The sequence below is a fragment of the Anopheles coustani genome, chromosome 2 (assembly GCF_943734705.1).
Source record: "Anopheles coustani chromosome 2, idAnoCousDA_361_x.2, whole genome shotgun sequence".
In the NCBI taxonomy this organism is placed as follows: domain Eukaryota; kingdom Metazoa; phylum Arthropoda; class Insecta; order Diptera; family Culicidae; genus Anopheles; species Anopheles coustani.
In genome coordinates, this window is record NC_071289.1 from 59,633,821 (window position 1) to 59,657,138 (window position 23,318).

A 23,318-nucleotide genomic window follows, 5' to 3' on the forward strand; every position below is an offset into this window, starting at 1 on the left:
GGATTAATCGGAAACAGGCCAGCGGACGGGGTTCGGGTGCCCCCGGGGGAAATCTTATTCCGGCCAATAATGGTGGCCGAAGGTGGAGTGTATTTATTTCACTGTCATGGTCCATCGCACGTGCACACGTTGTTCGGTCCAGCGAGGCCCAAAGCAACGGATCGAAAACTTTCCCAACACGATCGCGTTCGCACACTTTCGCCCATGAGTGCACAAGCTGAGGCCAACTGTACGTCAGAGGATATGGGACCCCAACACGTAGAGGGAAAACGTATTCCACCATATAACGCACCTTTCACTCGAGACGAAATCCATCCGTTTCTTCCTTGTTTTATTTCACTAACGCAAGGCATCCAAATGCGAAGGCGCAGTTGATGTTTTCTTTCGTGCAAAGAAACGTTGAATATTTCCCCCGTAAAATGTTTCATAATGTGACTTTTGACGATTCGTCGACGAACCTCGCTCTGTCTCGGTGTATAAGGGAATTTATTTCAAAGTAAGCTGCTCGTCGTCGTCGCATCCCACGCAATCCGTCAAGCATCATTATGCAAACGGCCCACAATCATGCTGTAACAACAAACGACTTAAAACAAACGACCCTCGACAACGGACTAAATTGGCCCGAACGAACGAACAAACCAACCGGCCCCAACAGCGTTGATGGATGGCAAAAACTCCGGGCGAAAAGTGCGCCAGTGCGAGCGTATGCGAGCGTTTTTATTCCGTTATGGAAAGCGTAAACAATTTACCTAATTTTGCGACAGAACGACAATTCGAAGTACGCGGCCGCCTTCGTAGTGAGGGCGGGGGGAGGGGGGGGATTATTTGACGGAACCCTTAACATTTCGCTATTTCTTGCATACGAAATTAAATCCCCTCCTCGTGTTCCCTCCGTCCAGGTAAGCCGGTAAAACGAGTGCAAATTTAGCGACCTTCTATTCGTTGCCCGATGATGTTGTTATGAATTTCAGCCGTCCAATTGAACCACCGTTCGGAGCAGCTAACCACGCGAAAGGTGCTCAAATATAGGGTGGTCTGTTTTCTTGCCCAACTATTACCGTCTGAAGATTCCTTTTTCGATCAGTTTATTGTACCTCGTTCTGTCCGTTTAAGAACACTCCGTGAATCCCAATACTCGTGGGAATGAGAAAAAAACACGTCTGACGAAAAATAATTCATCCCATCGACGAAAGCAAACAAACGCACGCGATCGGCAAACTAAAAACACACCCGGCGGAATGCTCGAGCATGCAGCTCAAGCCACGGAACGACAAATCGAGACAAATCGCTCCCGACCCCAACCCTCGAACCTGTTTGCCTTCGCGAGCATCACTGCTTAATTCCGATTCCGCGCCGTGAGATGAAATTTCAAACAGGTTAAAGGTGAAATCGAGCGAAAATCCAATTACATCCGTTTCAGCGCGTCCCCCGCCTACCCGTTCACACACCCGCTCAAACGCCTACAATAGGAAGCATTGCATACCCGGCCATAACCTGGCCTTTTCGTAAGCAACCAGGCGCCTCCATTGGCTCGGGAAATGTGTTGGCGCCTTGCTCGAATATCCTCCGATATGGCGTAGCGCACTGGCGGACACCCACACAAACATAAAACCCACCAGCGGCCGCTACGAGACGGCGAGCAGTGCCAAGAACGTGTCCGGTTGACCGAGCGGAATCAAAACTTGGCCGATTGCCGATAACGGGTGGCACCCTCTTTCCGGGAGTGGATAAAAAAAAGAAATCCAATTTTTAAAAACAACAGGATTAATCTTTTTCCTAGTCACCGCAGTCACACACCGAGCGGAGCTATCAGTTGGAGTGTTTCTATATTACCGGCCCTTTGTTTAAGTACTGCAGGACGATGGCCTCCCTCGTGCCATCGGGTCCGTTTCCATTTTTTTTCTGCGCTCAACAGAATGTCTGTATTTTTCGGCCTGCTGCTGCTGGAGCAGCTCTTACGTCATCCGGAGCGAGGAAAAATCGAAATTTTATAGCTTTCCATTAGCACCGGGAATCGGGTATCCGTGATACCGCCTGCGAGCCCGATAGCGGGTGCCAGATCGGGCAATAAAAAGGAAAATGCGGGCGGGAAAAATCTGAAGACACGGATGCAGCAAAAATGCCCCAAACAAAACAAAACAACAACCACACAAAAAATAATCGGAATTGAATCCACTCCACGGATTCCCGGAAGCGCACCATTGTGCGACACCAGCCGTCATCTCTGGTATTCGCCCGAACGAGTCCCCTTTTTCGGGGGGTGGTTGGGTGGTGCCAACTGCAACATTTGCCGCCAAACTGCCTCTTTGCCAAAGCCATCGCCAGGAGGCGGACAGAAGCGGCCCGATAAGGCGAGATAGATAGCTCCTCCACGCCGGACAGATAGGAGCCAAAACCGAAAGCGATCGTCAAAGCTTCCTTCCCCTCCCCCCTTCTCCCCTCAAACCCCCAACGAATGCATGCACCTTCCGATACGAGGGTGAAAATCTGTTTCGATCAACAACGGCCCTGCAATATCGTTTTCTGGCACAAAATAAAAAGAAAAACCAAATCCAACTCTCACACACACACACATAACTAAATCTGCCAAAGCGAACACACAGCGCCCGTACAATCGATTCCGGTGCCTTCCGGTTCTTCCGGCGGAATCTTCAGCACCATTGGTTCCGGCGGTTGCAGCGGGCGGTTATCTCGTTTATAGATTTCGATATTTTCCAATGCATTTGATTTTTTGCCTTCTGCCACCCGCGCGAAGGACTGTGTAAGACTGTTTTATGCATTTTGTTTTTTTTTTTTTTGTTTTTGACGACGGAGGTATGGAAGGAACGGAGTTTTTATTCCTTTTTTTCCGTCAGTAGCCAAGCCAACATTTTTTGGTTAACTCCAAACGCGAAGCTACAGTATCGAATGTGCTACAGTTGGGAATCGGTTGCTCGCCAGATGAAACTGTTCGGTCGGAAAAATGCACCCCGTACGTGCAGCGTACTGGTGTGGAAATTAATTTTTAGCACCGAGCATAAAATTTTACTGCGTTTATTCGTGTGATCCAATAAAACATAATAAAAATCTACTTCATGGCTGGCAGCCTTAGATGGGCTAGATTCGCACTCGAACTGCATGCAATCATCTTGAGCGGCGCAAAATATATTCACATTCGAAGGAAACATTTTTCCGCCCGGCGCTATCAGGCGGAAAATCGAATGATCCGTTTGCCGCAAACAAATGTTAATCTTTTCGGCTTGTCACAGAGCCTTACCCACGTCCGACGTGTCTTCCTACCTCGGATTGGAAGGCCATTCATTTTAAGCTATCAAAACGAAACGCTGCGGGAAACCAGAGCAAAGTGGCCTGAAGGACAAGCAAAAAAAAAAAAACAAACAGCTCCATCCGAACCATTCCAGCCCGGATCCGTAGCTTGTTGCGTGTAATGAACTAACCTACGGATTGCGATTCATGGCGTGACCCCACGCCGTGTGAAGGCCGTCTCCATTCTGCCACTGCTATCAAAACATGGCAACGCAGATGACCCCGAAATAAGATAGATGAGATAGGAAGGAAAAACTGTAGGACGAAAATATCAACCACATAGCCTGCACACACATACATACACAAACCCACGTCACGTTCGATACGATGTCCGACGCTTCGGCACAGTAACGGGCCATAAATTACCCTTCGGAAAAAGGGACCGATAGGAACAAGTAAGCAAAAACCACATACACACACTCCGCATATCGCTTCGGACCGGCGGAGGAGGTGGCCAGGTCATAACCGTTTGACATCAGTGCCGCCCTTTTGGACCCCCGCCCTTGCCCTTTTTGGGGGGACCCCTGAGCAAGTGGCGAGCACCATTTGTCTTTCTCGACAGAGTGCCGGACGGCCGAAGCGATTGAGGACAGGCGGCCCCAGCGTGTAAAAGTGGAACCGAATGCGGTCGAAAACGTCTTCGGCTAGGGAAGCTTAAGTCTTCCAAATCATGCAACCGCCCGTTTACGACAGTCATCTATTTTCCCATCGCCGGCCGTATCAGGCTTTACTACGGTGTAACCATTGGCCGGGAAAAGCGACCGGACGGAAATATAACCTTTCTCCGCACGATGCGATTCATTGACATCCGCGGAAAGTGGTGGTGCTCTACGTGAGGATTCTTTGCGTTCGTATTCTGGTGCTAGTCGATGTTGCAATGTATAACTAACATCAATAATTGAACAGATATGAGCATTAAGCTTCTTGTGTTTCTTGTTGAAGTAAGAACTAAACACAGCAGTGTATAGAAGAAGGAAAAAAATTAAGGTAAGGTGAGGCAAGATGCACGCCTTAAGCAAAGAACAATTGATTTCTCACAATCCATTTAGAAAAATACCTCACTTTTTTATTGTGAGCAGCGGTAGATTGAGCATTCTAGGGGTCCAAGCAGTTATTAGTTGAAGGCTCCAGGAACTTGCAATACATTCACCATTAATATTTTTATTTCAACATTTATATAACTTCAATTTAGGTCGAGCCACTCATTTTCAACAACCAATCAAATTTAAATTAAACCACAACTTTCATTAATGTTATTCCATTGAAAAGTTTGCAGTGCGAAACCATCAATAACTTTCCAGGAGAATCATTTTCCATCAAAATCATTACCTTTGAACAAAATTGACAAGAAACTTAATTTTTACTTTCCGTCGGACTCAGTTTCCAAGGAACAATTTTTCAGTCGTTTTAAAAATGAAAAATACTTTTTTGTACAATGTTTCAAAAAGCAAAACATAATACAATGTTAAACATTATTACTATATTTGAAAATGTACAAGAAGCTGCTAATCCAATTCCAAACTATTCGAAGAATTATTCTTAACTATTTCACACCTTTTCAAGTTCTTAATTTACTTCATATGAAAATACATTTACGAACTTATCACACATTGGATAAGACAAACAATTTTTTGCAATGAATAAAAATGATTGTAACATTTTCCAAATTTGAAAAAAATATGGACAAAAAGAACGGGGCCCTCGAAACCTCAGAACTCAAAGCAGTACCTCGGTTTGCTTACCCTATGATCCTCCTCGGATTGTAAAATAAAAATAGTGATAATGTGGAGCAGTATCTCCAATATGTGCAGTTCCCACACAAGGTGGCATACATCAAGAAGCAAAGTCAAATGGACTTCCAGCTCAAAATAAAAATTTGAATGGCGTATTTAATTTTAATTAAATGACTTTTTTTTAACATAACACATGCCGATGCGTTTTAACCCACCGGGGGACTTTGCCCCACTTTCCTCTACTTGATTTATGATATTACTAAAATTTTCATATCATACTCAGAAAACCCTTTTTTAGCGCTCAGAAAATATCTTCTTCGCTGTTCAGCGGACAGGCAAAAAAGGGAAAACCAACGGACTCTCTTCACGTTCACGAACCGTTGTGAATAAATACTTCCCTTGGCTGGCGCGGACGAAAGCATAGCAACATGTGCAGACGTTATGGAATAAAACACAAGAAACAACACCCTACTTACCCCAAGGACATCCACTTGGCGTACAGTGCACCCTTGCCTTCGGGTATCTTCACCTCCATGCCGGTCACAAGCAGATCCTCGCTCGTAACGGCGGCCAACGAGTTGAGGGCTGCCGCGACAGTTCTACAGGATAGGGTGAAAAATAAGCGAAAAGAAAATGAAGTAAGAAAGATAGATCGCACCACTATACGAGACACTCGCCCGAACCGAAACGGTTACTAGAAATGGGCCCCACCGACCACATCCTTAATTGCCGCCGAAGCTAACGTACATTGACGTGATACATTTAAGTAGGAAGGAGTCGTGGGACAAGGAAAAGGAGTGTGTGTGTGTGAGTGTGAAGGTAAAATGGTGAACGCGCCCGGTCGTCTCAGCGTGGCCTCAGCAACGCGCTAAGTTGGTGCGCAAAATACGAATGTAATTATTATAACAACATAAAAGACAAGACACTAGCGGTCGATTCCGGCACTGCACGATCCGACGATCCAAACGACGCAAACGGCACACTGAAGTGATAATGCGAAAAGGAAGCTACACGAGCACGGCCACTTCCGAGACCTTCCGAGCTCAAGTGGCTTCCGGAACTGGTGCTTGTCGGCGCCGGTCTTCTGTTCAGCCGTGGACGCGTTTGCCAAGCCAGTCGAATGATGCACCCAAAAAGCAGTCACACGGTCGGCCGTTTTTCCACGCTTCGCACACCCACACACACACACCGGCCACACGGACGGAGTCCAATGGGAAGGTGCCGTTCGGAGGAAGAATTTTATTAGAATGTTAATTTTATTCTCCCCATCAAATGGCATGCCCGAGGCAGACGCGAGGTGCGACATAAGGGCGGAGAACATGGTACGGAACGCAAGTGTAGTCACCGGAAGAACTTTCCGGCTCGTTTCGTAGTTGCTGCTCTATGACAATCAAATTTGAAGTCTTCTTATTGCAGCAAACTTCCGCTAGAAACAGTTTCTATTTCATGTTTGATGCTGAGGACGGTTCGCAGCAGGAGAGAACGCTTAAACGGAGTTGTCATGAGGCATTTGAGGAAGCTCTTTTCTGCCATATGTTTTCCATTGCAACAGGAAACGGAAAGAAAAAAACTAATGAAGTTAAATGAATTTAACAAACTACGAAGACTATCGATAAAAGCTAATTTCCAAATCGTTCCAATGAAATCATTCGTCAAAATCACTCACTCAAAAAAAAACTCCAACTCATAACACAGTCATAAAACATTTGCCAAATGCATAAATTACAATGCTTGCATCATCAACCATCCATCCCCGGTCTTGGCTTCCTTTGGCATCCATTATCGAATGGAAATTGTTGCTCCAGACCGGCGCTACTATTGTTTTCCCTCTCCACCGTAATTTATCGTTCAATTGCGATGCTTACGGCTCATCAATTACGAAAGCACAAATCCAATAAACGAACAGCTTTCCCAGCTTCGGAGCGCGCTGCGGTAATTACCGTCCGTTCCGGAAGCGAAATGAAAAATGAGTCTGCCTTTTTTTTTAATGTAAATCCCATCCGGGTAAGATCGGTGGTCCAAGAAATTGGGTGCTTTCTGCTTTGATCCTCTGCTCTCGGGAAACTCGATTTCGAAACCGGGGGGCACAGCACAACAAAACCCCGAAGCCGAAAGGTACCCGTCATGAATTTGCCTTTTCTTTTATGAGCAGGGTCTAACCGGTGGACGCAACATGCCGGAAAAGATTCGCCTTCCCGACCACTTCATATTTCAGGCGATTTTCTTTTTCGTTTCGCATTCAAAGTTTTCCTTTGCAAGATGAAGTACAGAAAGACAAAAGCTGAACAGCAACAAACCCGGGGATGAGTTGTGCGGGAATGATTTGATATTTTTATTGCCGTTGGGAAAGCTTCGGAAATCAATTCCAATCCAGTTGACGCGTCCCGCCACGGGCTTCAAGAAGGCTTCAAAACATCCACCCAGTGCAGTGACTTTTCGAGTGGAAATTTTTCGACCGGCCGAGAAGGCTTTCCATTCCTTTCCACGCCCGCCTCGGACGAGTTTTAATTCCCTGCGGGAGTTTTATTTTTCCTTCGTAAAATCAATCCAAATTAACAGTCGTAAATGGGAAAGCTCCCGGTGCCAGTTTCGCGCTGCCCACATCATTACGAGCCGATGACGACCGGACCGGAAGGAGCGAAGGAGCAACAAGAGACGGAGAAATTATCTTCGGTCGAGCATCCCGATGGTGGAACGGCGGAACGCGAAGGACTCCATACTTTTATGGATGATCGTAAAGTTGATTAATCGGGTCTATTAAAAAGTTATCAAAACCTACGGGTCTACCTAGCCAAGGACCGGGCGGGCGGCCAAGACGCAGACCCTCGACACGAAACATCGCCCAGAAGGTCGTCCCGAACGTCCATCAAAATTCGGGCACCCAAGATTAGTGTCTCAATTCGCGAATGTCCGACGAAGAGATGCGGACGAGACCCGCACAAAACACCCAAGATGCACACACACACACACACACGGCCAGACAACGGGGACGATGTCTGACGACCCGGCGGAGATGGGTGGGACCCGGTTTTCATGGGCTTCCTATTTACGACGCCCTACCGCCGCACATCCTGCAGCTAATAGGATGTTTGATGGGAAACCTTGGGAAGCCCGGAGCTCAATGGAGATGATTAGTGTACGGCCATCATGCGACCAAAGCCCGGGCTTTGCTGCTTCTGCGAGCAAATGCCACGCACTCAGCCGCAGACATCACGTGGTTCCCGCAGGTTTTCGCAACGATTCACGGGTCCGCGCTCTTTTGGGATGATAGGGGAACGAGCGCGACTTGGTGATGGTGATTTAGTGCGGTCCATTATTGATATTCGTCAATATCAATCACGATAGTTTGCTCTTTGGAACGGTTTATATATGAGTGAAGACGAAAATAACTTCAACTGCCATACTTCAACATAACGTACAACGTTTTGTTTTTCATACTTTAATATTTGAAAGCCAGCGAGGTGAATATTTCCACCATCCAAGGCATTTGATTTACGCAGTTAGGTACTTATATGCCTAATCAACGACAACTGCTCATCAAAATGTGCTGTTCTACAAAGAAGTCGTTTCTTTGCATCCTTCAGCAACCATCAAGCTTCGTATTAATCAATCATACCGGCACATGACAAGGCCTTACATTTTCGAATGAATTACTGGCCAACCCGAGCGGATCTGAATCTACTTGAACCCGTTCGCCTGGCTCATCAGTAATCTAATCCTTTCTTCTTCAGCAACATGCTAATCGTAGCTACAGGCCAAGAAACTAGCGGAAGCGGATATTCTCGAACAATCGCTGTTGAATGGAATCTGTTTTCTAGATAATTTACCGCCAGTAGCTCCTAGTGGACAAATGATTTGATTTGATTGCTTGAACAGCGCCCTTCGGCAGCTGCTTTCATCAAACATGACGCAAGAACCGTTTCGTTCTAGTGCTGCGTATGGAAAGGCAAAGGTTTTAGAACAGTAAAGCCTGTCGAAGAGTATTGCTAGAGCAGCCTTCCTGTATGGTTTGACATTCTCCATTATACGGTTCCTATCTAACCAGGTTCGATTGTATTTAAAATCATTGGGTAAATCTCGTAATTTCCACACGGATACATATCACAACCATTGCGAACGTTTTATGTTTTTCCAACTGATTCAATCAAGAAACTGCCCGCCGCCATCATAATTAATTTCATTTGTAAACCACTCACCCACCGAACACTCGAACCTGCACTCGAAAAAGCCATAACGAGGCGTACGCATGCAGCATACTTGGTAACGGGCGACAATATCCCGGAATCGTGCCAGCATAAACTAATCGGTAGGTTGTGCTAATTGTCCACCATAACATTCAGATTACCACTCTTGAAAACGGAACAAAACGATTTCCGCCGTAAGCGTTGCAGCAGATTGTAATTTAATGACTGATTAAACAGCGAACACATATTCACCGCGAACCGCACCAATCCTCCTCGTCGATTCCCCGTGCCCTTCGCGTTCTCTCCCGATTGATCTAATTATATCTAGTCGGATTACAATTTTTCGATCATTTACCGCAGATTGCAATACGTTCATTTATTCGATAACGGTGTGATAGTACGCAGATAGTATCACAGTTCTCACACTTGCAGGTTCCCTTTCTTCGGGATGCTGCGAAAGAACACGGAAAATGTGCCACTATCCAACATCGGCAAAACCCATCCATTACTTACCCCAAGCTGGCGGCGAAAATTCCGGCCACGAAAATACCGGTCATGAATTTGATGTGACCAAACACATCCATCACGTAGTACGGCAGAAGCTGATCCTTGGCCGTGATCTGGCCCGCGGCCAGCGGGTCACAGTCGGAATAGTGTGCGAAAGTCATCAATCCCGTATAGAAGTTCATCAAAAACACCGCAATCAATCCTGGAACGGGGGGAAAAATCGGATCGAAAAACAGAGCATAAGGAAATGGTAAAGCTACACGTTCGGGTACATGAACAGCGGACCGCAGCGAACAAAGTCAACAACCGAAGCAGCCATCGAAAAGAAAAACGCTTTACGAGAGAAGGAGCTTCCGGTGGAAAAATGAAAGAAAAAACAAAACTCAACCAAAGGCAGTAGTTTTGCCGCAACTGCAATCGAAAACATATCAATTAGATTGAAAAAAAAACCCCGGGTGACGGGGTGGATCGTGCCAAACCGCGACGTTTGGTTGATGCTGCGATATACTAATGAACAAAAAACTAACTTGATTTACACAAACGTTGAACAAACAAACATTTAATCAACATCGTCAAACGAGTGAGCACCTGTACCAGAGATTGACCTAACGAAGGGAAAACTAATGTAGTTGTTACTTTAGGGCAGGAAAAGTTGTTCAAATGTTAAACCAATCGTTTGGATAGAAGGAAAAGAAACACATACTGTTAGTATTAATTTAAAAAAAACTTTTAACATAACGTTTCTGCTGGTTTGATCAATAATTTCGAGGAAAAATTCAAAATCATTTTAACAACTTTAATACTCACGTATGCATTTTTATCTTTGGCAACAACTAGCTACATGTACCCAACCGGTTTCTGCCATATTTCATTTATCGTAAGGTGATTCAAAATAAAAAAAATCGAACAAGCAAAAAAACCCTCCAACGGGATGGAAAATGTCCTTTCCACTCACATTGTCACAAATCAAACGATGGTCCATTGAAAGCTGTTAACGCGAAGGGAGCCTTTTTTGCCACTCGTTTCGTGCGGGTGCGAATGTGTGCGAAGATAGTGGCGGCCGGAAAAAAACTGACACTCGAGTGGAAGTCGAAAATCGATTCGAGAGCACCGAGAGAGAAAAAAAATATAACCCCACGCATGATGCCACGTACAAACTTACATAAAAAGGAAACCCCAACAACCAGGCGGATGCACTTACCGAGCAGGGAGAAGTAGAGTGCACGTTTGGCCGTTTTCAGCGATTTTAATGACATGCATTTTTGAACGGACGCCTGATTGGTGCAGAACAGCGAGGTCCAGTAGAAAAAGCCGCCGATGATGACGGACCACACCGTGTGGCGGGTCGTCGGATTGGGATCGAAGCTGCGGTGGAGAAGAAGAGGCAGTGACACAAGCCGAAGCAGCAGCACAACAAACAGGAAACACAGCAGCCGGACGGATTTCACCGCAGTCACAAGTCATCGGAACATGCGGCGCATGTGGCAGGTTCGATTCGGTTCGGATTCCATTCGTGTCGAAGCGTCCCGCCGCGTTTTGGGGTTGGGAGTTTGTTTTTGCACCAAGATTGCACCAGCCAGGGTGGGTTTTCATTTTGGTGACCGAAAATAACATTGTCATTCGCCGCGCGGAGGGTTTTTCATCGAATCGACATCACCGTACATTTTCAACCGTTGAAGAATGATCATTATCGTGAAGCCAGACGCCGGACCAAGGGAGCAAGTGAATAATACAGATGATGATAGCGATCAGGCGATCCACAGCAAAACGGAAACGAAAATAAAAACAAAACAATACATTAAAGGAAAGTGTAACAAAATAAAGCAATAAAATATGTATACTTAGTTTTATAGTTTATATTATACTTAGTTATACAAAGTATACTTAGTTTAATGTACAAGAAAAACAATACAAAGTTAATCATGGAACCCTAATGAAAATTGGTAAAAATTAATGTCTAACTCCTGGAATGTGTTTTTTTTCCTTTTTTCCTTAAGGCTTGTTTTATCCACTCCCTCCCGAATAAACAAATCTGTCCAAAAATGACGAAAATGCCGAGCTTTACTCTAGTGGATTATTTAAATTTATTGTGTTTTCAAAGAATTTTTCTCAGAACTCTCCCCGCACACTTGTGGCACTCGCTTTAACATTCAAGTGCGACAACCAACGTCAGCAACGTCGTAGTAGGCCTTTTTCTTGTACCGGCACCAAACGAAACATAATACAATTTTCCATGACCGGTTAAGTTTTAGTTTTTTCTTCTTGTTGTTATTCTATTCGCATACTTTTCCTAGTGACCCACCGGTGACTGTTTATCGTCTTTCGGATCGCGCTGCCAAGTGGGAACCCCAAGCGCGCCGAAGCTGAAGCACCAATGGAGGCGCCCAGTGGTTCACACAAAAAAGCAAATTATGTGCATAATTAATATTTATGAACTTCCGTTCAGCTTCGAGGCTCCGGGTGCTGCCAGTGCTCTCCAGGAATCCCATGGAGCTGGGAACAGTGCTTTTTCCTCGGCCACGACAGCGGCGTGTATGACAAAGGCGACAGCGACTATGACGGTGAAAATGATGAAACCGATGCGCGCCATCGTGAGTGGGCACGAGCCGAGGTCGAGAGGGGTGGCGGGGCAGTGGGAAAAAATATAAACGACAAAAAAACACAACAAGTGCTTGAATAATACATGACCTATCCCGCGCAAAGAGCAGACCGGAAACGGAAACCAGGTGGCGATAAAATCAACCAACCCTCCGGGCGATGTTTTGCCATCGAGAATAAAAAAGTAAGATCATTCTCGATGACGAGTGACAACAAAAGGCGCGTAAGAGATGGCGCGATTGTTAGCTGGCGAGAACGTTTGTCGCGATTTAAAATAAACAAATAAACGAGTACCATTTTCCCGACCTTTCCACATATGCGCCAGAAGTCACGCGTATTTTAAACAATCATCAAACTTCATGAAAATGTACCATGAACTGGGAAGTTCCAGGACCGGGAGAACGGTTTGCTTTCCCCTTAAAAACCTTCACGTCCATACAAAGGTACTTGCTTGATTGTTGTGAACGCCGTGGATGAATCGTATGCACGTGTTGGTGCCCTTTTGCAGCGATGGCGAAGCATGAAGGAGTGATTTTTAATTAAATGTGAAACCTACTTGAAAAATTCAATCCTGTCGTGTTCGGAGGCGCGGGAAAACACGTCCGGCAGGGCGGCCGAGTAGTGCGACCCGAGTGCGAGGATTAATATGAGCGAAAGCAGCAGCACGCAAGCCTGTCGAGGGAAGAGAAAGAGAAGCGAAAAATAAACGATTAAACAAAAGTGAAAATCTCAGTGAAAAGGCTGGAGGAGCTGGTGTTTAGATTAAAAAGTTTTTGTTCTCCACTGCGAATATTTCAAATAGAAGGAGGACAGGGCAACGTTCAACCTCAAAAGTATTTAGAAACATTTATTAAATTAAAGTGATTTATTTTCCTGAAAAAATACCAAGGCCTAACCATTTCCCTTCAATGAGCATGAAATCAAGCGAGCATAGATTAACCAGACAATCCTTTCCCGGTTTAGGACTTTGGAAGCGTTTCGGGCTACCCATCCCCACGCCTTCCCTACCTCCCCAACGACCCGTCGTTTTCCAGATATTTATCAGTAATCTTCACCTCCCTTCCGACTTCCGGCGCTACCCTATTGCAATAAGCTGTTCCGGACAATCGGAGACGAGCTTTGTCAACTTCATGCTAAACACAAACCCAAATGATAAATGATACGCCCTCGGCCCTCTTTCCTTGCGACCGGTTCCATTCCATTTCGCCTCCTCATTCCCACCTCCATTCCATCATTTCGACTTTGTGTTGGAACGAAATCACTTCCCCATTTAATTTTCCCAACTCCGGGGTGGAAGTGAAAAGCGTTCAATTAAGCGCTGGCACCCACTGGTTTCCCCTTTCCAAAGTACGCACGGACACGCACTGCTCGGCCGGAACAACAATCCCGTCCGTTTTTCGTTCATTCTTTCGGTTGATGATAATAATGTTGGGAAAAAAGCTTCGTCCCGGGGTGTCAGCTATTTTCTGCAAAAAGTTGACACCGCTCTTCATTGGCAAGCGCGATGTTCAAAGTCAGTCCCCAGTTTCTTTTTTTTAAAGAATGTAATGTCCAACCCCGTGAGCACCAGCACTTGGTTGGTGGAGAATCCGCCATTTCCAAACCGTCGTCGGCCTAAGTAGCAAACAATAAAACTTTCTAAATCATGTTTGAAGTTTCGCTTTCGTCAAGCCGCCGCGGCTGGTCGATGATTTGATTTGGTGCGAATCCCTTTCGGGGCTCGTCGGCTTCCGGTAATCCCACAAAGAGAGCGGGCCTACACGTACACACGTACGCACGCTAGCTGATTTGCGAGATGAAGTTTTCGCCCGCTCGTCCCGGTTGGATGATTTTCAATTTTTCATCGGGACATTCCCTGTGCAGGACATTCGCGTAAAGACAAGAGTGGTGCTACCGGAAAAGGCAAATGAATTCGACTGGAAACCGTTTTTTTTAATGACAGCTGTTTTTAACGTTACTGAAGTATAAGTATTAGTTTAAAATATTTCAAAGTCATTTTTTAATCATTTTTTATTCCAAATTTGTTATAAATTATTTTTACTTTTTAAATTAATTGAAAATTGAAATCCTTCTCATTATCCACTAATTGAACGCGACGTGAAACCGAAAACTGTACTTTCTTTGTATTCGTAAGGTAATAATAGAGCAAGAAGTTAATCTCTTGGAAGAAAAATATCGTGAATGAAATTTCCCTGTTACGGAGCTACAATGAAGACCCCTAGCCAGGCGCCGTCACCCATACCACACAGTTCCATCCGGTTTTTATTGTCCCACACAACCAGCAATATAATAAACACAACCATTCAAAAATGTTGTTTCCCATTCCGAGCAACAAAAGCAGGGTAAACAGTTCACAAACTAACAGCATCGTGGTAAACGGAGCCTTTCGGCACCCGCGGTTTCACCCCGCTCGTTTTAGAAATGTGTTTTTTGTTTTTGTTTACACCCAGTCTGGCGTCTTTTTCATTTCCTACGGCGTAAGGGGTAGCCCCAGCTCTAGCAGGCGGAACCATTATAGCGGAAATACATTTGGCGATGGCAGGGATAAATAAAGCTGGCGCCAGAAACTGATAAAAACAATCACTCCGTACCCCGAAACAAAAACGGTAAAGCATAACATCATCAACCAGCATAACATCATATTAACACCCAAGCCGTGTTATAGGAAGAGGGGGAGAGGGAGAACAAACAAACAAACAAAAAAGTCGTTTCGCCTGCTTTTATGCGCACCATTTTCTTATTTATTCTCAAATTATCTTTCCCGCCGTCGCTGTCGGTGGCGGTGACTATTCATCGTCACTTCCGGCGTCACGCGTGATTCCCATAAACGGGAATGTGCTCCCGTGCCGTCATAACCGTTCCCGGGAGGAAAACACACGCCACGACAAAATAGTTACATCCCGGAAGAATGGTTACGATCTAGTCAACACATCGTTTGACAAACGGGAGGTTCCTTTCGTTACAAACATTCACTTTTGTGTTCCAAATAGTTCAGAAAGGAGCGACATGAATCGAATAAACTGGGAAACAGATTCTAACCCGGAAATTTACCAACTCTTGCAGCTAATTGCAAGAGGATCTCATTTATAGCTCGACATATTTAACTAAGAAAACCAACGCTACCAACCCTGGTGAACATATCCCGAAACGTTTGATTACAGATGCCGAGAATGATTTATGTGCGTCGAACAAACACTTTCAGGTACCGGTGAAGTAATAAACTCATAATCCTCGCTTCCGGAATCGATTACATGCAAACATTATAATGGAAAATCATACATCTTTATCAGGAAATCTGAGATTCCGTGCAATTGGGGTCCGTCTTTATATGATCGTTTGCGGAGCAATTTCTTCGAACACATCAATTCCTTCTCTCCACCAAATGACCAAATAGGATTTGAAATTGGAACATGAAGAGCCACGCAATTACACGAATCGAAATATGTTTGAGGCGTTACAATTTTTCATGTGAAATTCATTCATCAAGTTCACCCGAAAACATTACGTGAACGTTCTCCCCGCCCCCTAAAACTCGCTGTAATTGCTCCAATGGCCCCGGATGCGAGCGCACATCTAATCTGATTTCCTTCTACTCAGGAATCTATAACCCCGTTAGCATGTGAAATGTCGCGGAGCTCCGCAATCTGCAACTCAGTTTGGGCGCGAAGACATGCTCGAGCAAACCGAACGGCGAAGTGCGGTAATATGCTTCCCGAGAATCCCACAACGAGAGCTAATCATCCTTCCCGGCAAACGTCACGTCGACAAACGACACGACCGGGTTCGAAGTTTGCCTGTTTGTGTGTGTGTGCGTGTGTACCATCAAACAACGAGCATGAGGGGTGGGTTTATCGAGAATTCTGCATAAATCTTGCCCAATGAGTAGCAGCTATCAACGGAAATCATCACAAAACGGACGGGCTTTCTTCGGCTCGTCGGCTTTCGGATTCGCTGTGCTTCCATCATTCTAGAAGTTGATGGCCCTTTTTTTGCGTGTGACTCCTCGTGCTCAGATTTTTTTCCGCTCTTTCACCAAAAAAAAAAAACAGAACCTTTCGCAGCAAACGACAGAGGCTGGTTCTTATCTTAACGGCACCGATTCCACGCGGGCTCGGCCAGCTTCGTACGCAGCGGTGGTCTTAATACACACAAACAAACAAAAAGAAACACTCCAAGAGGAGTGCCTCCCTACGCTTGAGTAAGAGTGGGGGCAAGTACACAGCAACAACAGCGTTTCCCAATCTCTAGGTGGGCCAAACCCGTCGTAAAAATCGAGCCGCCCAGCATCGATGGCCCGAGTCTTGGATAGCTTGCTCACCGAGCAAAACGAAAAGAAATGGAAAGGGATGTGCTCTATCATGTCCGATTGCTGCCAACAACCAAAGTGAAGTGACTTAATTTTCATTCCCGGAAAAATTCACTGCTCCGTGCTGAGGCTTGGGAAGTAGGGAAAAACTTCTTCTAGCGCAAACAAAGGGAACGGCAATGAACCGTTTCGCCGAGCGGGACTTACCGGCAAAACAGTTTCTTCGTCGGAAAAATCACACACATTCATTTTTTCACGCTTTTATTTATTTCCTCCAGCAACATTTCATATTCCACCGGCGTCGAAACACTCATGCCCGTGCTCGGCCCGATTTTCCACGAGGGAAGGGCGCGTATACGGTGGCAGGGGGAGTGGGGTGCAACTTTGATTGCTCGCGCCTCCGTTTCCAGCTCGCGGAATGATTGACTGAACCGCTCCGGTTTGCCGACGTGCCGACGACAAACGACGATCGGCGCAAAGTGACGGAAGGAAATAAATTTTCCACTGTGATTTCTTTAAAGCCCATCACGTCACACTAGCACACAAACACACATACACACACATGTGCGCCAACGGAAACGGGGTGTGAGCAATGAGGCGAATTTACAACCACACCACCGTTCCGGTAATGCCGTTCCGGGAAATATTTATTCAAATGCCTCATATTGCATTCCCGCCGGCCAAACGGGAAAAGGAAAAAAAAAAAGAAAAACCTATCGCGCGAAATTTACATATGACTGATTGCCATAATCGGATGCCGTTTGTCAGAGAAGCATCACTCGATGGCATTCGGTGGCACCCACACGGCTTCGCTTCCGGTTTCAGTTTGTTTGGTGGCAGCGAACCAACTCGCTACGGGATCGCGATCGAAAGAGAGGAAAGAAATTGATCGAAACACATCCCGCAACTTGGCACGAGCGGAAAATGAATGGAATTTCCCACCGAGCCGCTCATCGCCCGCGATACTCCGTTCGCGGCACACAACTATATCTTTTACTTTCCGCGGGCGGATGAAATATTCACATCATTTTTGTGGAATTTGCCAGTGTGTGTCGGTCTGTGTGTGCGCTGTTGTGGCCGTAAGCGGTGTGGCGTCCCATTTGTAGTTGTTTGATGTATTTCCGTCTGCCAGCTTAAGGGACAAAGCATGAGGAACTGCGCTCCGTCTTCGAAATTTGATATTTGTTTCCTTCGCCTCGTCGTTCACCAAACGTCTCGGGGCCATAGATACGACTTTATCATTTTGATTCATTGCAGCAAACGATTATTTAGCGAGTTAATTTTCTTTAGCACCATTTTTCGTTCGTTCAGATTATACCCCGCCGGTTGGCAATTTTCACGAATCAACGTTAATACATCAAAATGCGTTTTACCGCAAGAATTCGCCCGTTCTGGAGTTTCATCCACTTTGCATGCGCAACCGGCGATAATTAATTTATTTTGCAATCAACCGAAAGGCAGCACGAAGAAAAGTGTTTCGTTCTAGTAGTCTTTGGCACCCCGTCCCTCGGGGATTTTCCACAGCTTGTTGGTTTTTTTTTTCTATTTACACCTGTTGAATTTCGGTTCGTACGCTCCACAAAAAGACTAAAACAATCTGGTGTTGCCTACTTCTCATCATCGCACCAATACCAATTAAAATAGCTCGCGATGCCACACTGTTGTTTAAAACACACCCCATTGCTGGTAACCACCCCGAGAAGGGTTTCCTAAGCACAGCTTTTACATAAACCAATACTTTATCTCAACGAAGAGCTTGCCTCCCTGTTGCGCTCTGTCGGCCACCGGCAGCATCCAAAGGAGGCTAATGTTGCCCTATTCATCTTAATAATGTACACAGGTGAGATTACACTCATCCGTTCACCTTGCGATCCAACTTTGTCGATTTGCCGCTCAAAGTTGCCTGCCACCGTTGTGCTCCTGCGAAGTCAACCGGTGAAATATTAGCCCATCTCAGGGACGAAGGGATGTGGCGCAACTTGTCACTGCCATGTGTCAAACAGCGTGAGTGTGTGTAACGTCAAACGGTGTAAGAATAAAAAACAAACAAACAAACAAAAATGTTAGGCACGGTGACATCCTTGGGTACCTCCCAGCAAAGCACGAAACCATATGCACGAATATTTTCCAACCGCTCGGCGAATGCTTCTCCAAACTTCCACCGAGGCTTCCCGCGCGAAAGAAACAATAAATTTCCATTAGGGTTTCAACTGGGCCGTCTTACGCAAATGGCAACGGTTACTTTTGCTCCGCTTTTCCCCTCGGGGACGGTCCCTTCTGAAATCGAATGAACTGACAACGCCCGATGGAGGCGCCTGGTGGCGCACGGGTTGGTGGGGAAATATTTATACCCACCCACCCCTTCCAGCGCTGGCTTTTTGCTGTTGGCCCTGCTGATGTTTTCGCACGTTCGCTGAATTTCCAGCTCCACCACGGACACCGACTTTTCCCCAAAAAAAACCCATCGTTTTCGTTAAGGAAGACCCCAACCGGCTGGCCACGACCGCCATTTTGGGGTTTGGGGGGGTGGTGCTAATGAATGCATAATTTGTCTAATTACAACCATTTCTCTGCCAGCATCATCATATGACCGAAAACACTGGGAAAGACAGTATCGTTTCGGCGTTTCGTGACCGAGAGCGGGGGGGGGGGACGATTTCAATTGGCACTTCTCGCAGCAGCGGAAAGCTTTTCCCGTTTCACACCGTGCGAAATAATTGTCGTGAGAGCAGTTTTCCAGAGCAGGCAGCGTGTGACGCAACGCCGTTGACAGAAAGGAGCCTAATCCGTACGGGATCTTTTCGTAAGTCTCGAGCACATTCGTGAGGCTTGGTGTGTGGGTTTGGAAAATAACATCATTACGAGATCAAGGTTGTGTTGTTTCGGCGTTACACCAATAAAAGGCCAACGTGCGTAGGTTTGTGGGGCAAAACGACCCTGACACTTGCAACTATGGCGCTAATTAATCGAGTAATTGAAATAAATAGAACAATTATGAACAGAGGACAACAGTAACAGGCGAGCACGTCTGGTTCTTTGTCGCAAAAACAGACAAACGAAGAACAAAAGATACACGCTTCAGTCCCATCTTAGGTCGCAACAAAACACACTCTTTCCGATGTAAACAATCGTTACTTTGTTTTTCAAGTTCACATACTCTTCTGCAGTGCGACGGAAGATTGTATCTCAACAACTCGAGCTGAACGCCTTTAAGCGAAATTCTAAACGCTGCCATTTAAAGGTCATTTACCCAAGACTGTTTCTTTTAACAATAAATGTATCTTTTTGTTTACTCATTCAACAGTTTCATCCAGGCACGGATGAGTTTGTGCTACAACATCCTTACACTGTCGACGGCATTGTTTGTGCTCCCGTCGAACATTGAGATTCTTCGCATCACTGAGTCAAAGCACTTCCATTGCATGTTCCATTGTCCACAATAGCTCAACGTGTCGACATGTCGCTCAAAAGAGCATCCTACCAGCAGGCGAAAACTTTGCGCCGCACGTTGCAAGGATAACAGACCGTCTCCTCTTCATTACCGGGCAAATCCTATCATTCTGACGAGCTTTTGCCGTCTCTACTTATCGACACCCGGGATCCGGAAGGCTAGTGGGCACCACTTGATCATCTTAATCTACCCACCATTCACCCACGCACCTCTTAACCTTCGCTAAGAAGGTGTCAACACGAGCGACCAGCGAAGTAGCGGGAGCGGTGACAAGTGCAAACAAACGCAGCCGGCAGGGGGAGCCCGGGCGGAGGACATTGACAGACAAGTAAAGCGAAAAGAATCACTTGATCATTCGTCTCGTTGACGTTGCAGCTCGCAAACGCACCCTTTACAACAATGCTGCTTTCGGTTTGCTCTCCCAACAAGGGTTCTTGAAGTGATTCCACGAACGAATCGCTGCTCGGTCGGCCCTCAACAACGAATCCATTGAAATACACGGTGTCAAATGTAATCTCATACACCTTCTAACAACAATTAGTTTTTTCCACTGTGTCGAATTTTCTTGGTTTAATTTTTAATCATAAGCTATGTTACTTTAGATCAATTGTTTTGGAATAATACCGACTCCAACTTTTTTACCAGCTTTGAACGATTTTTTAAAACCTATTTCATGGTTATTTGCTCTCAATTTCAATAGATTGCGGTATAGAACTAGGCTAATGTGGACATATTAAATTCTTCCATCATCGGTTGCGGATCAAACCTGCTGCGGTAATATTAATCAGCCTAACCTGACGCTACTATAGAATAAATAGATTCCTTCGGAAATTACTAACGCCCTGTCAGTGTTTGACAAAAGAAGGATAAATACTTGTTCATGCTTTTTCAATTAAAAAAATTGAAAATTGTCTTAAATCACTCGCTCAGGGCTAACTGAACAACTTAAACAGGATCTATTTTGGATATTAAATTATTGAATCCTACTATTCTTTCTTAGAAGCTCGATATAAAAATTTCGTTGAACTCTCAGATTTTTTAAATGTCAACACAACCTGAAACGTTTTCATCTTATAGATGAACAGTTAAAGATGATAAAAAAAATTTTGATGACTTGTGTGAACAATTTCGTTAGGTGTAACGTTAGGAAAATATGTAAAACAAATATAAACTGTATCGTTACCACTACGGCTCGATGAAAAACAGTGTCTATGAATATATTGGACACCGTGTAAAACGTCATTGCTGGGGCTAAGAAAACGAACAAGCGCAAGATTGTTCCTCCAAAGTAAAGAGCGAACAAAACAATAAAATAAAAGAAAATTCCATCTCTGATTTCCCCCACGACGTGTGTGCTTATGTAACGGGATTTTTCCTTTTCATTTAATGTAATGCTTATCATGTTTTTTCTCTTTAACAAAACAAATCTTCTTCTAAGAGCTTCCGGGAGCAGGTACAAAATAAACGCACTATTATTGTGTGCACCCCCGCTTACACGACATGCACGACCCAACCAGCCTGGATTTGGGTTCCATTTGAAAATTGAGCAGGCCGGAGAAAACTCCATACAAAAAAAACCAGCTCTCTCGGACTTAGCCGATTTTTGCGATGCCACTCTCGGCGATTGCCGTCCGCAGATGCCGCGATAGTGGCGGAGACCCGTCGCTCGCGGACTTAGCCAAATTTTTCGATCCCGCTCTCGAACATAGCCCGCCGCAGATGCCGCGATAGCAAAGGAGCGTCCTTTTTGTGCGATCGAACGAGCGCGACGATGTGCGTGTGGGTGTTTTTTCCCGTTCGCACAGCGCATCTCACACGCAGAGTGATTTTGACACATCGAAGTAAACAACGCAGCACGGTAAGTTCGCTAAAGTTTTTCGCTGATAATTACATGTTATTTTACATTTCAGCTGCTACAGGACAATATTTCTTATCTTCAATCAACCCTCAATCGATCAACCTACGATTCAGATCAGTTTGCAACGTAATTTAGCCGCAGCGTGCAACTACATCATCGTAACGAAACCGCACCAGCCGAGATGTAAACAATCTGGTGAAGTGAAAATGTTTCATCATTTCGCTTATTGTATTTTGTTCTTGCAGCATTACAAACTTAAACTGCATGTTTAGCAATGACTAGTTTTGGCTGCATCAGTTGCACTGCATTCGGTCACGACGGATATATTTCAGTGCAGCAATCGATTCAAATCTCCATCGTTTGTGTATCCATCATCCGGATCGTAAATAGTCAGGTGAGTCGAAGTGAAAGTATACTTTATCCGAAATGGATTTCCCCATTTCACATTGTGTTCTGTGATTTCAGCAACGCATCCGGTGTAAGGTGTATCTTCAGTGCAACCGGTGTGTTTATCATTCCGGTGGCCTGGTTTCGACTTGCACATATCCTGCTCGGTGTACATGGACAAAGGTATCGTGGCGTTGAATAACGCACCAAAGAAACTTCTTCAAACATGCAGGTGAGTTGTGATGTGCGTGTTTGATAATTTTTATAACGTTGCTAATTATTGTTATAACATTGTTTGATTATCACAGTGTATTTTCAATGCAAGAAAGGCATTGTGTGTAGATGCCATCCAGCCGGCTGCTCGTTCGATGAATAGACGGGAACCTCTAAGCTTGTGCGTGAATGTATTGCTTCCGCTTTTTTTTTTTTATCGAAAAATCAACAAAGAAATCAGGTGAAGTATGAAACGAACATTACTTATCAATAATAGGTCAGTATAACGGATTAATATGAATCTATTCTTCCAGCTGCATCTGGTGCCACAACAGCTTTTATGAGGATGCGTGCTTCCGCGGAGCTAGAGGTTCGGCATTGACGAATATCAGGTGAGATTGATTGATAAAATCACTTGAGTGATAACAAACACTTCAAAACTGTCCACCAATATATTTACTATTGCTATGCTTATTTCGAATTTCAGCTGTATGTACATCTTGTTTGTTTGTTCTGTGCTTTCTTCATAACAAACGAGTCTGTATTAACATGTAGTCTGCATGAACAGCTACGTTTTGGACGGACAGAGGAAATGCGCACATGATTGGTATCATCAGAACAAACAATCGGAATCAATTAGGTATATATGATGGAATGACATCATCATCAGCGGTACTAATCAGGTAAGATATGAAGTTAAACTTGACGATTCGAAAGCATTTGTTAATATCTCTATTTAAATAATGTTCTCTTTTTTGGCAGCACGAACGTTCCA

At 45.1% G+C, this 23,318-nt stretch overlaps 1 protein-coding gene and 1 long non-coding RNA gene across 2 annotated transcripts in view; one reads left to right on the top strand and one right to left on the bottom strand.

Annotated features, from left to right (window-relative positions):
- The window catches only part of LOC131264739 (sodium-coupled monocarboxylate transporter 1), a 37,380-nt gene that overhangs the window by 7,703 nt on the left and 6,359 nt on the right, over positions 1-23,318 (bottom strand). The window contains exons 5-8 of the mRNA XM_058267008.1: positions 12,885-13,000; positions 10,932-11,095; positions 9,737-9,932; positions 5,516-5,638 (exon numbers count right to left, since the gene is read on the bottom strand). Coding sequence (XP_058122991.1) covers positions 5,516-5,638; positions 9,737-9,932; positions 10,932-11,095; positions 12,885-13,000 — 599 coding nt within the window. The remainder of the gene's footprint in view (positions 1-5,515; positions 5,639-9,736; positions 9,933-10,931; positions 11,096-12,884; positions 13,001-23,318) is intronic.
- Positions 22,468-23,156, top strand: LOC131266832 (uncharacterized). Its single transcript, XR_009178376.1, has 4 exons — positions 22,468-22,562; positions 22,639-22,784; positions 22,858-22,935; positions 23,031-23,156. It is a non-coding gene; the product is annotated as an uncharacterized LOC131266832 (long non-coding RNA).